At 44.0% G+C, this 14,744-nt stretch overlaps 1 protein-coding gene across 1 annotated transcript in view; it reads left to right on the forward strand.

Annotated features, from left to right (window-relative positions):
* Positions 1–4,872, forward strand: part of im:7154036 (fermitin family homolog 3) — a 42,748-nt gene extending 37,876 nt beyond the window's left edge. Inside the window, exons 9-15 of the mRNA XM_060912610.1 lie at positions 133–179; positions 628–752; positions 829–935; positions 2,151–2,366; positions 3,800–3,924; positions 4,056–4,197; positions 4,370–4,872. Of these exons, the coding sequence (XP_060768593.1) occupies positions 133–179; positions 628–752; positions 829–935; positions 2,151–2,366; positions 3,800–3,924; positions 4,056–4,197; positions 4,370–4,549 (942 nt within the window). The 3' untranslated portion in view covers positions 4,550–4,872. The remainder of the gene's footprint in view (positions 1–132; positions 180–627; positions 753–828; positions 936–2,150; positions 2,367–3,799; positions 3,925–4,055; positions 4,198–4,369) is intronic.
* The last annotated feature ends 9,872 nt before the right edge of the window (positions 4,873–14,744 follow it).

Consider the following 14,744-nt stretch of genomic DNA (forward strand, 5'->3'; position numbering starts at 1 on the left):
TATTTTAATTTGCATCTTATAAGGATTTTATAAGGGAAATACGGATTTTGGAGGTTGGTTATACAGGTTTGATTGACCAAAGGTTGACATGTATGTCATTTTGCAATATATACAATTTTTGTGTCAATGCAGGATACTATGACAGCGCCGGAGCTGCATGACTATCTAAAGATTTTCAGGTGAGATAAAGCCATCAAACACATTTTCAAAAAAGGGGAACTCTGTATCAACCAAAACAATGGGTCATGGAGTAATTCTTTTAACAGTTATAAGCTTATTAATTATATAGTGATTATATGGGTGTTAATTATATCATTAATTATATTAATAATGGTGATCTACGGTATATACAATGTAAAATCTCATACATGGAATTAAAATATACATAATAGATATTTAAATGACAATAATTGCCTGGTTGTTGTTCAGTTATTTATCAGAAAGCATAATCAGTTACTACTATTAATTATTCAGTAATTCCAGTAAAACAAATAGGAAAGGTGTGTTGTTATGGGTGAGACGAATTTAAGTCTGGACCAAGAGGCCAAGTCGTGGTATCTTTTTTTAATCACATAAAATCAAGCTTTGTCTTTTATATCATATCATGCAGTGTTTATTTCTGTCTAGACCAAAGAAGCAGACGTTGAAGAAGTACAAACAGTTCTGGTTCACCTTCAAGGACACGTCTATTTTGTACTATAAGAGTAAGGAGGAGAGCTGTAAAGAGCCAATACAGCAGATGAACCTTAAAGGTAACAGTGTTTGTGACTGTAGATACACACACACACACACACACACACACACACGCTAATAAAGCCTGTTCCTTAGGGTGCGAGGTGGCTCCTGATGTGAGCGTAGCTGCCCAAAAGTTCTGTATCAAACTTCTGATTCCTGAACCAGACGGCATGACTGAGGTCTATCTGCGCTGTGACAACGTGAGTGTCCTTTACATTAATGCATGAATGTATTACTCAAACCACAGAGAGATTCATTTCAGTGGGTTTTGTTCACTGATGCTTTGTCATGAGGAAGCGCAGATCACTTTGATCCATGGATCCATGGTCATTGACAAGGAACACGCCATCCTAGGAATCCTCATATACCACAACAATTTGTCAGCAATTACATTTTTTAAAAATAAGTAAGTCACAACATACATCTGTTATCACTGTTATCAGCTGGAAACAACTGGTCCCCCATCAGAATATTATTTATTTATTTATTTATTTATTTTTATTTTTATTTTTGGGGGGGGGGGGGGGGGGGGGACTGTTGCTGCTGCTGCTTGTCATGTTACCAGGAAACCAGAAAGCACAAAGTCGTCAGTCTTGAAGAAACTTCCTGACCGTTCCAAAGCACTGATACTGGAGACTCCTTCCATAAATTTTAAATAAATAGGTCCTTACAGCAGCAAACTTCACTAGATGTTTTCTGTAAAGTAAATTCTGTAAAGCTGCTTTGCGACAATGTTTATTGTTAAAAGCGCTATACAAATAAACTTGACTTGACATGTTTTACTTTGTTAAATAACAGCATATTGTTTCATTTCTCATAGATGAATGGCTGGCTGGCTGGATGGATGGAAAGATGGATGGATGGCTAGATGGATGGATGGATAAATGGAAAGATAGATAGATGGCTAGATGGATAGATAGATAGATAGATAGATAGATAGATGTGAGATGGATGGATGGATGGATGGCTAGATGGATGGAAAGATAGAGAGATGGATGGATGGCTAGATGGATAGCTGGATGGATGGAAAGATGGATGGACTTGATTCAGAAAATTTGGTATTAGATTTTCTTTCAGCTGCACTATTGCCAGAACTGCGATTATAAAAATGCTTGTGCATGAACATGTGACATAAAAGATGCAGCAAGAGAAAAAGCTGGTTTGGCATTATTGGAATAAAACCAGACCAAAATATTACTTGGCAAAAAAAAAAAAAAAATGTCAGCAGAAAATGTGCTCATTTTGAATGTCTATGGGGAAATGTTAAGCAAAAATGGATGCTACCAAGAACCCACTTCCTCATATACAGTGCACCAGAGAGCAAACCTGCTAATGCTAATGACCCTTTCCACTTCTTATAATCCTGACATGGAACAGCTCTCTGATTATTGTCATTGTTGTGTATCTCTCTGCAGGAGCAACAGTACAGTAAATGGATGGCTGCATGCCGTTTGGCGTCTAAGGGAAAGACCCTGGCTGACAGCTCTTTCTCCAGTGAGGTCCAGAGTATTCAGTCTTTTCTGGCCATGCAGAGGACCACGCCAGGAAATAAGACAGCCCCGAGCGACGAGAGCATCAACACACACAGCCTTGTCTCTCCGCGCTACCAGAAGAAGTACAAGCCCAAACAGGTAACACCACACATTAACCACACTTTTATCATTCTATTAGAAATGCACTGTACTATTTTTCTTGCTTTGGTTTTGCTCAGGCCACGCCCACACCAAACAACCCCACTTTGTAGTTATTGTTTTGCCATCCTGGCTTTTGTATACAGTATACTTTTCTTGCTTCCCTTCCTCACATCTTAACTCTTTCTGCTAAAGACAGTTTATTCAGCATTTTTTGGATGGAGTCTTCAATCTCAGCCCTTTGCAGTAGAAAGAAGTAAAGGTGTAACTTTACATCTTCAGGGCAGGACCTGGTGTTTGCGGTTGGTTGATAATAATACTCAAAAAATACATTTTTGTCAAATTAACTTTACAAGAAAGAAAAAGAGAGGCTGGTGAGGAAGCAAGTTTATAACTGTGATAACAGGAACTAAATAGTTTTAGGTGTAACTATGATGATGTTCTTCCTTTGGGGTCGAAAATGACCATGACTTCAATTTGGTGGGTGGTGGTTGTGGGTCGGGAGGTGACTGATGAGGCCAATCTGGGCTTTGAAGGTACGCCCACATGTCAATGTTCCACATGCCAAGGTTGAGTACCTTCACTATCTTTTTGTTGCATTTCAACCACTGAGTGGGATCCCTGCCAGCCATGGTGTGCTGGCCAGGGTGAGGTGAAGCAGGCTATGTTTGGGGCACCTTTTCTAGCCCCTTCCTCCGTGGAGGTGAGCAGAGCGAATCCTAACTAGGGTGGTTCAGACACCCAGGGGGCTGCTGAACTCCGCTTCTGCTTCGTTCCAGCACAGAGCGACCCTATGCCTTGGGCCACCTGCATGCAGGTTCATGACTACAGCTTCCTGTGTCTCTACACCTGCTGCTTCGCCCCTTGTCCATCGCCACAGGACTTGAATTTGAATTTGAAGTCATGACTTGTGCATCACTTGTGCGTAGAGTGAGGGAGAGTTGCGCAGCTGTCAGCCTCACTCTCTCATCCCAACCTAACTGGGTCTGGGGCAAGACAAAATCAAGACGGTTGGAGCTAGGTCGGGATGCAGTGGATGGCCAGCAGTGTTCTGTGTGTTGCACTGTGCCCTGATTGCGCTCCACAAATGCTTTGCTGGGTCTGCCTTCCTGCCCATTGGACCACCAGGTGGTGGTCTCCTCCGCGCAGTCTGCCAAGTCCAGTCTTCAGTCGTAACCCTGACCAGGGGGTTGCTAGTGCTTGCTCAAGGCACCACCCCAGGCTAGTGGAGGGAAGGAGACACCTTACTACTCCATTGCATGGTGGCCAAGGACAGCACATGCCCACTATAAATGGATACCAAATACAATGTGAAGTAGTGTTGGCAAACCTCTGTGGTATAAGAGGAATAAAACACTGTAAGATGTGCTGCTATAGGAAAATAATCAACTCTGCAGACTTATATTTTTCTTGATGTTGTTTCTTTCTTCTAGCTGACCCCTCGTATTCTAGAGGCCTATCAGAACGTGGCACAGCTCTCACTAACGGATGCGATCCAGAAGTTTCTGCAGATCTGGCAAGCTTTGCCTGACTTTGGACTCTCTTATTTTGTGGTGAGGTAGGTCAACTCAAAAACTGATGTCTTCTTATTTACAATAAAACATATTGAAGGCAGATAAAACAAGACAATGGAGTAAATTTGACAGGACTGTACCATCAGGTCTTTTCTTCTCCTCTTTGTTTCTACAGGTTTAAAGGGAGCCGTAAAGATGAGATCCTTGGTATCGCCAATAACCGTCTGATCCGCATCGACCTGAATGTAGAGGAAGTAGTGAAGACATGGAGGTACAACACGATGAGACAGTGGAACGTCAACTGGGACATTAAACAGGTGTGCTGCTCTGTCTCCAGCTTTGCTTCATCTTCAATATAGAAATAGAAAAAGTTCTTTCCATGTATCTTTGACCGTGCACTTTGAATTTGAATTAAATCTTCACTACTGAGAAAGTGACACGTCTGAAGTAAACTCTTGATGTAACTCTTTACTCTGCTCCGGATTCCAGGTCGCCATCGAGTTCAACGGTAATGTGAACGTGGCCTTCAGCTGTGTGACGGCAAATTGTAAGATCGTGCACGAGTACATCGGCGGCTACATCTTCATGTCCACGAGAAACCGGGAGCAAAACGACACGCTGAACGAAGAGCTCTTCCACAAGCTGACAGGAGGTCATGAAGCTCTTTGAAAGAACAGATGCAGTACAATTTTGAGACTATAGAAAATATCAGGATAACTGCATTCTTCCCTCAAAGCAGTTTTGAAATCATCGTGAATGGCCTTAGTTTTAAAGTGAGTGAAAACTGATCATAAGAGATACATTTTCTGCATCCAAAAGCTTCCTTTTTTTGTGACCCACTAATCCAGCAACACTATTGACCCACGTCTGGACATACAAGTAGTTACTGTCTACATAAAAAAAAAAAAGTTCTCTTTCACTTCAAGGTCACGTTTTGTCATCATGGAGATGTTGTAATCAGTCGTAACAAAATAAAACCATAAACCACCAAAGTGATGTTTCTGGAGGTTACTTTTGCATTTTGCAAACAAGTTAGAGTTCAGGAGGGTTTTTGTCAACTCTCTGTGAACATCTGAACAGGAATATGTTGTGGTGAAAATGTTGCTTCCTGAGCAAACCACAATGTTCAGCAGAACATCCAGGTGCAAAAAATGTAAAAATAAATGAACACTGCGCCCCCTTGTGTGTGTCCATGTGTAGACAAAATATCGGCCTTCGCTCACTGGAAACACCTTCATGCAATTATCCGATCAGCCAATCATGTGGAAGCAGCACAATGAATGAAAACATGCTCCACAGGATGTTCACAGTTTGGGATTTTTTTTTTTTTGTACATCATTGATGGTTTTCCAGAATTTTCTCCTAGACTTATTAGCTCATCTGGCTGAAAGGTGATGAGTTTATGCCATCATGTGTTGTCCCTCGTCCGTCCGGCGTCATCCACATTTCACGAAAATCACTTCTTCTCCCTCAGTTCTTCACCGATTTTTATTCTTTTTGGCAGGAAGGTAGGTCTGCCTGGGGTGCATAAAGCTTCTACCCAAATTTGTATAATTGCAATTAATAATAAAGATATGGAGTAATTAAGCCCTAATGAGCAGTTTGAACACAAATCACTCCTCCCTCAATTCTTCACCAATTTTTATTCTTTCTGGCATGAATGTAGGGGTACCTAGGGTGCATATAACTTCTACCCAGATTTGCTTAATTACACTTTTTAATGAAATTATGGACTAGCCTTAATGAACAGTTCAACAAAAATTGCTTCTTCTCAGTCAATTCCTCACCGTTTTGTATTCTTTCCGGCAAATATTTAATCTGGACTGGTCGAGATTAGAACTGTGCAAGTTGGCCCACTTTAGATCGTTCCTTCTCGACTAGAAGGGGCCGGAGCGAGCTACGCCGTCATTGACGGTCTCATTTCAATAGTTGCCTTGTCCTATTGATGCTCTTTGTTTAGCCTTGTTCTCGAAGAGGCTTCTAGTAACAGATGGACTTTAACTGAGATCATATGACACTTGAATTACACACAGGGGACTCCATTCAAATAATTATGTGACTTCTGACAGCAAGAAGCAACTCAACCGAATCCGGCCCCACCTGGACCCAATTTTACAGAAAAACCAGAACAGCTTTAGAATAAAACAGATCTGCGATTGGGCAGATACTTACTTTAAGATGATTAGTGGAAAGAATAAAGGCTAAAAACCTAACTGCAATACTAACGTTTGTAGATTTTAAGAAGGCCTTCGACACTATTAATAGGAACAAGATGCTATCTATTATTAAAGCCTATGGGATACCTGATGCAATTGTTTCAGCAATAGGGTTAATGTACACTACCGTTCAAAAGTTTGGGGTCACTTTGAAATTTCCTTATTTTTGAAAGAAAAGCACTGTCTTTTCAATGAAGATCACTTTAAGCTAATCAGAAATCCACTCTATACATTGCTAATGTGGTAAATGACTATTCTAGCTAAATTCTACTAAATGTCTGGTTTTTGGTGCAATATCTCCATAGGTGTATAGAGGCCCATTTCCAGCAACTCTCACTCCAGTGTTCTAATGGTACAATGTGTTTGCTCATTGCCTCAGAAGGCTAATGGATGATTAGAAAACCCTTGTACAATCATGTTAGCACAGCTGAAAACAGTTGAGCTCTTTAGAGAAGCTATAAAACTGACCTTCCTTTGAGCAGATTGAGTTTCTGGAGCATCACATTTGTGGGGTCGATTAAATGCTCAAAATGGCCAGAAAAATGTCTTGACTGTATTTTCTATTCATTTTACAACTTATGGTGGTAAATAAAAGTGTGACTTTTCATGGAAAAAACAAAATTGTCTGGGTGACCCCAAACTTTTGAACAGTAGTGTATATTGATATTTTTGCTAAAGGTATTGTCTCCTGATGGTGAACCCAACTTCTTTTCCATATTAGCAGGCATCCTACAGGGTGATATACTGGCTCTGTTCCTATTTATTGAAACCCTAGATTATGCAATGAGAACAGCCAGAGATGGTCATGAGGAACTTGGATTTACCCTGGAACAGAGACAAAGTAGATACCCAGCAATGACAATTACTGATACTGACTTCACAGACGAAAAAGCTCAGAGTCTTCTAACTAGAATGGAATCAGCTGCAAAGGTTGTAGGACTCCAAGTTTTGTGTGGTGTGATGAGTTCTTTCAAACAAAACAATTGGAATGGAAATTCATGGAGAATTGATGGAGGAGATACGATTTAACTGAATTGTGGAAGACGGATGCCACGCCATGGCCAGATGAGTTAACTATAGAAAAATTAATCGACTCGAATCTAATATATAAGGAATACAACATAAGGCATGTTATTAAAGGAAAATAATATACAGCATGCTGTGATATTGCCTGATACAAAACAGAGTTCATGTTTAAACCCAAAAGTTGATTATTTTCCTATAACAGCACATCCCAAACCCCTTTAATTCATCTTTGACCACAGTAGTGACGGGTTCCAAAAAAAATCAAGTCGCCTTTCAAACTTTTCCACTTGATCCATGTTGGGAGTCTCCGCCAACCTTTACTTATGTCGTACCTGTACTTGTAACTAGTTCTTAAACTTCACCCAGATTTTGTGTACTGTTGATATTTATACTTCCAGACAGATGAATTGTACACAGAGATCCTCAAACACATTTTCACCAACAACAGACTGTTTTACTTGGCAACAGTTATGTCTGTGTGAGAAAGTAATGGCTTGTGCTCTGACAATGCCAGTATTAAACAAGCTCAGCATGTAATAAATAACATGTCTTGTGAAGAAATACAGGAGCATATTGAACAAACAGGGGGCGGCACGGTGGTGTAGTGGTTAGCGCTGTCGCCTCACAGCAAGAAGGTTCTGGGTTCGAGCCCTGTGGCCGGCGAGGGCCTTTCTGTATGGAGTTTGCATGTCGTCCGCGTGGGTTTCCTCTGGGTGCTCCGGTTCCCCCCACAGTCCAAAGACATGCAGGTTAGGGTACAGTGGTGCTTGAAAGTTTGTGAACCCTTTAGAATTTTCTATATTTCTGCATAAATATGACCGAAAACATCATCAGATTTTCACACAAGTCCTAAAAGTAGATAAAGAGAACCCAGTTAAACAAATGAGACAAAAATATTATACTTGGTCATTTATTTATTGAGGAAAATTATTCAATAGTACATATCCGTGAGTGGCAAAAGTATGTGAACCTTTGCTTTCAGTATCTGGTGTGACCTCCTTGTGCAGCAATAACTGCAACTAAACATTTCCGGTAACTGTTGATCAGTCCTGCACACCGGCTTGGAGGAATTTTAGCCCGTTCCTCCGTACAGAACAGCTTCAACTCTGGGATGTTGGTGGGTTTCCTCACATGAACTGCTCGCTTCAGGTCCTTCCACAACATTTCGATTGGATTAAGGTCAGGACTTTGACTTGGCCATTCCAAAACATTCACTTTATTCTTCTTTAACCATTCTTTGGTAGAATGACTTGTGTGCTTAGGGTCGTTGTCTTGCTGCATGACCCACCTTCTCTTGAGATTCAGTTCATGGACAGATGTCCTGACATTTTCCTTTAGAATTTGCTGGTATAATTCAGAATTCATTGTTCCATCAATGATGGCAAGCTGTCCTGGCCCAGATGCAGCAAAACAGGCCCAAACCATGACACTACCACCACCATGTTTCACAGATGGGATAAGGTTCTTATACTGGAATGCAGTGTTTTCCTTTCTCCAAACATAACACTTCTCATTTAAACCAAAAAGTTCTATTTTGGTCTCATCCGTCCACAAAACATTTTTCTAATAGCCTTCTGGCTTGTCCACGTGATCTTTAGCAAACTGCAGACGAGCAGCAATGTTCTTTTTGGAGAGCAGTGGCTTTCTCTTTGTAACCCTGCCATGCACACCATTATTGTTCAGTGCTCTCCTGATGGTGACTCATGAACATTAACATTAGCCAATGTGAGAGAGGCCTTCAATTGCTTAGAAGTTACCCTGGGGTCCTTTGTGACCTTGCCGTGATCTTTCTTGGTTGACCACTCCTGGGGAGGGTAACAATGGTCTTGAATTTCCTCCATTTGTACACAATCTGTCTGACTGTGGATTGGTGGAGTCCAAACTCTTTAGAGATGGTTTTGTAACCTTTTCCAGCCTGATGAGCATCAGCAACACGTTTTCGGAGGTCCTCAGAAATCTCCTTTATTCGTGCCATGATACACTTCCACAAACATGTGTTGTGAAGATCAGACTTTGATAGATCCCTGTTCTTTAAATAAAACAGGGTGCCCACTCACACCTGATTGTCATCCCATTGATTGAAAACACCTGACTCTAATTTCACCTTCAAATTAACTGCCAATCCTAGAGGTTCACATACTTTTGCCACTCACAGATATGTAATATTGGATCATTTTCCTCAATAAATAAATGAGCAAGTATAATATTTTTGTCTCATTTGTTTAACTGGGTTCTCTTTATTTACTTTTAGGACTTGTGTAAAAATCTGATGATGTTTTAGGTCATATTTGTGCAGAAATATAGAAAATTCTAAAGGGTTCACAAACTTTCAAGCACCACTGTAACTGGTGACTCTAAATTGACCGTAGGTGTAAATGTGAGTGTGAATGGTTGTCTGTGTCTATGTGTCAGCCGTGCAATAACCTGGCGACTTGTCCAGGGTGTACCCCGCCTCTCGCCCGTAGTCAGCTGGGATAGACTCCAGCTTGCCTGCGACCCTGTAGAACAGGATAAAGCGGCTAGAGATGAGATGAGATTGAACAAACAGAATATGGATGATTAACAGCCTAATTCGAGTACTACAGTATAAAGTGCTGGAATTGAGAACTGGTGCATCACATCTGATTGCCAACTTGTACAAAATTGTATCAGGGAACAACAGCATCAGTTCGAGGAATGAAAGAGAAGTTTGAAGTTAGTTAGATGTAGACAAGGTGGTCAAGAATCACCATGCATTTTCAATTATTTTGAGTTTGTCCTGAAGATGGCTGCATGTGAGATTGATAAAGTTTCCGGAAGGCTGGGGAATTTAATTTGAGTACAACATTTCGTACCCATGTACAAATGGAGAACAGCAAAAAAATTGGTGTGCAGATTATCAAATGGTTGCTATCTGCAGATGACATGGTCCTGTTCAGTAACAGTATAGCAGAGGTGGAGAAGATAATAAACATTGTGAACGATACATGCTCACGTTTTGGACTTGACATCTTCTCCAAGACAAAAACCCAGGTATTCAACAATGAAAAACCTGCTACTAGATGGTCACTGTTCTCGATTGGTAAAAACGCCATAGAGAATGTCAATGAGTTCAGGTATCTGGGCCAACTGATGATAAAGATCTGGGAAGTTTTACTGAACTACGTGTATCGAAAGCGATTGGGAAGTTTAACAAGATGAGACAGATCATAAAGTTAACATGGCAATGCGAATGAAGATAATGGTGTTAGATCTCGTCTTACATGTGGAACTCAAGCATGGTATATAAATATAGATAAACTGGAAACCTGTTAGATGGAGTTCATCTCATCTCATTATCTCTAGCCGCTTTTATCCTTCTACAGGGTCGCAGACAAGCTGGAGGCTATCCCAGCTAACTACGGGCGAAAGGCGGGGTACACCCTGGACAAGTCGCCAGGTCATCACAGGGCTGACACATAGACACAGACAACCATTCACACTCACACCTACGGTCAATTTAGAGTCACCAGTTAACCTAACCTGCATGTCTTTGGACTGTGGGGGAAACCGGAGCACCCGGAGGAAACCCACGCGGACACGGGGAGAACATGCAAACTCCACACAGAAAGGCCCTCGCCGGCCCCGGGGCTCGAACCCAGGACCTTCTTGCTGTGAGGCGACAGCGCTAACCACTACACCACCGTGTCGCCCTGGATGGAGTTGTTGAGACAAATAGTTAAAGGTGGCTGGAGTCGACCGCTAACCCCTGAAGGTGCTGAAGAAATAGAATCTAAAGTCTAAAATCCTTCCTGCGCCATGCCCTAGTCTTCCCAGACAGTCTCCTGTCTCAGTCGTGGTGTTAGGTTTATATAAGTATTATTCTTGACCAAGAAGGCAGTAATTTATTAAAATGGTGACAAAATTAAGGATTAACTTCGGTTCAGTTAAAAATGACCTTCTGTCTCGGCTGGACATTGTTTGGGAACATTTTGCTTATTTTGATATGAAATGTGTATTTTTGATCAGAGATGTGTCTGAACGTAAATAGAAGGTGCTCCATCTGTGGGAGAAGCTTTAAGAACGAGCACGGCGTGAAAATTCACCAAGGCAAATCCAAGTGCAAAGAGCAGTTGCAGCAGCGCAAAACAGCTAGCATAACCCAGAGTTTAATCTCAGAGTTTGTTAGCCCTGTTTGTCAGTCGATGGAGGTCCAGAGTCAGGAGGCACACCACAGTGCTCAGGACCCCCTAGCTGTACCTGCTACGAGTTCAAGGATGAGCCAAGAAGCCCAGCGCATGGAGGGCTTGCCAAAGAAGCCGCGGTTAAATCTACCATCCGCCACGGACCACAGGTGGGCGCAACTGGATGAAGACCTCAGCATCATCCTAGACAACATCTTGAAAGGGGATGCTGTGAAAAAGATCAAGACTCTGGTGGAGACAGTGTACCAAGCATGCCACGACAGATTTGGAGTCAAGGAAGGAAAGCCTGAGAAACAGCCATCAGGCCCCAGTAGAAGGCAATGCCGCATTGCCGAAATGCGTAAAGATCTGCGAGAACTCAAGAAGAGGTGGCGGAAGGCAGAACATCAAGAGAAGGAAGCCTTGAGCGAGCTAAGTTCAGAGGTGCGGAGAAACCTACTCCAGCTGCAAAGGGCAGAGACAACGCGGAAAAGGCAGAAAGAGAAGCGTCGGCAGAGGAAATCTTTCTTCAACAATCCATTCCGCTATACATCGGACCTCCTCGGCCAGCCCAAGAGCGGGAGACTGGCATGTTCCAAGGAAGAAGTGGAAGATGCTGTAAAGGCAGCACATAGCGACCCCAACAGAGACCTACCACTAGGAGAGTGCCCCTTCCCTATCCCAAAGCCCAATCCAAGCACCCCGTTCAACATGGCAGATTTTACTTTTGAAGAAGTAAGGTCAGTAGTGAGACGAGCTCGGGCGGGATCTGCTCCTGGTCCATCAGGGACATCATATAAGATTTATAAGAACTGCCCGCAATTGCTAAGGAGACTGGCCACACTCCTGCGCACACTGTGGAAGAAGAAGCAAGAACCCTTGCTGTGGACACTGGCAGAGGGCTGTTTCATTCCCAAGGAGCTGAATTCATCAAGCCTTGACCAGTTTAGAGAGATTTCCCTATTGGACATCGAGGGGAAGGTCTTCTGGGCAATCATCGCTAGAAGGTTGACTTCATACTTACTTGCCAATGGCTATGTCGATGCAAGTGTCCAGAAAGGAGGAGTACCGGGGTACTCTGGGTGCTTGGAGCACACATCGGTAATCAGCCAGATAATTAAGGAGGCAAAAAGTAACAAGAAGTCTCTCTCAGTGGTCTGGCTGGATCTCGCCAAGGCTTACCCAAACGTCCCACACCAGCTTATCTGCAAGGCATTGCAACATTACCAAGTGCCATCAGAGGTCATCAACCTGGTGATGTCGCATATGGGCTCTCTACACATGAGGTTCACCGTGCAGGATTTTACCACCGAGTGGCAGAGGCTGGAAAAAGGGATAATGGCTGGCTGCACCATATCAGTTTCTCTGTTTGTGGCAGCTATGAACCTGCTGCTCAGAGCCGGAGAGTCTCAGTGTAGAGGGCCAATGGCAGCGGATGGGACAAGGCATCCAGCCTGCAGAGCCTTCATGGACGACATCACCGTGATGACCCCATCCATTCTTGGGACACGATGGGTCCTGAGCTCACTGGAGAAGATGGCCACCTGGGGCCGTATGCAGTTTAAGCCTGGCAAATCCAGGAGCTTGTGCATGGTGAAGGGTAGTCTGTCGAATAATACCTTCAGCATCCAGGGATCACAGATTCCAACCATCCAGGAGGAGCGAATCCGGTGCCTGGGGAAGAGCTATGACAGTACCCTGAAAGACAGCGGGAACCTTGAGGATACTGCAGTACAACTAAAGGAGTGGCTGAGAAGAATAGACAGGAGTTTGCTGCTGGGCAGGTTCAAGGTATGGAGCTTTCAGCATGGCATCATACCAAGACTTCAGTGGCCATTTCTGCTCTATGACTTCCCTATGACCAGAGTTGAAGCAATGGAGAGGGTCTGTAGCAGGTTTATCCGTAAATGGCTGGGCGTTCCTCCAGCTTTCAGCTCAGTCAACCTCTACAGCAGGTCATCAATTCTCCGGTTACCATGTTCCTCTGTCATAGAAGAATTCAAGGCCACCAAGGCAAGGGCAGCATGCACGCTTTTGGACTCCAGGGACACAAAAGTGAGGCATGCAAGTGCCGCCATCAACTGCGGTAGGAAGTGGAAACCCCTTGAGGCGGTGAAAGAAGCAGAAGCGTACTGGAGGCACCAGGAAATTGTGGGCACTGCGTGTCGCGGACGGCTCGGGCTTGGCAACTACAGCGTCAAGAGCTGGTCGAAAAGCAACATCAGAGACAGAAGGGACTTGGTGGTACAGAGGGTGCGGGAGGCAACTGAAGAAGACCGCCGAGTTAAAGCAGTGGGGTTGGGCTCCCAGGCGCGCTGGATGCAGTGGGAGGGGGTACTCGAGAGATCATTGTCTTGGAAGGAGCTCTGGGGCACTGACCAAGGCAAGCTGAGTTTCCTGCTGCGTGCTGTGGCTGATCTCCTACCCACACCAAGCAACCTAAAGGTCTGGGGCAAGGAGCAAGAGGCATCCTGTGGCCAGTGCGGCGCCAGCCTCTGCACACTGAACCACATTCTGACCAGCTGCCCAAAAGCCCTGGCGGATGGGCGCTACCGGTGGAGACATGACAAAGTCCTCACCGAGGTCGCTAAGTGGGTCGAACTACAGAGGTGCCACGCCAACAAACAGCCACCAATACCACCAAGGCTCACAAGCTTCCAGCCAGAAGGCAGCAAAGTCTCAAAGAAAAGACCTGACTGCCTACCATCAATGCTATACCGCGGATCAGATTGGGAGCTGAGGGTGGATCTTAGAAAGAAGTTGGTCTTTCCTCAGGAGGTGGTGGCAACTACCCTCCGACCGGATATGATCCTTCTTTCAAGGAGCTCAAAGTCCATCATCCTCGCTGAACTCACTGTTCCCTGGGAAGAGAGGCTAGCCATATCCCACCAGGCAAAGAAGGCTAAGTACCAGGACATAGTGGATGAGGCGACCCTCGCAGGGTGGCATGCCACCCTCTACCCAATTGAGGTTGGGGCTCGGGGTTTCCCTGCCTCATCTATGCGCAGTTTTCTACAGAAAATCGGACTTGACTCCAGACAGGTACAGAAGGCTATCAGGGAGATAGCCGCAGTGGCCGAAAGTTGTTCCAGGTGGCTGTGGCTGTCAAGGGATCGTAGCTGGACCCCCTCCGCAGGTGAAGGCTAACTCAGCCCTCGCTGCCCCACTCAGGAGAGGTGTACAGGTTAAGGGGCGAAACACCTGTGACCCTGAGATACCTGCTGAGGATGCAGAGGGGTCCCTGTGATCACCGTGGTACTCCACCAGATAGAACCTAAACATCCACATCCATAGTTGCTCCTGCAGTCTCTGCTTGTAGCAAAGCACCTTTGGTGTTTATTTCATCTTAAAAATGACCTTCTGTCTCGGCTGGACATTGTTTGGGAACATTTTGTTTATTTTGATATGAAATGTGTATTTTTGATCAGAGATGTGTCTGAACGACGCCAAGGTCTGTTTTGATGTCAGATCGACCCACAC

Source organism: Neoarius graeffei, chromosome 28, assembly GCF_027579695.1.
Source record: "Neoarius graeffei isolate fNeoGra1 chromosome 28, fNeoGra1.pri, whole genome shotgun sequence".
Lineage (NCBI taxonomy): Eukaryota > Metazoa > Chordata > Actinopteri > Siluriformes > Ariidae > Neoarius > Neoarius graeffei.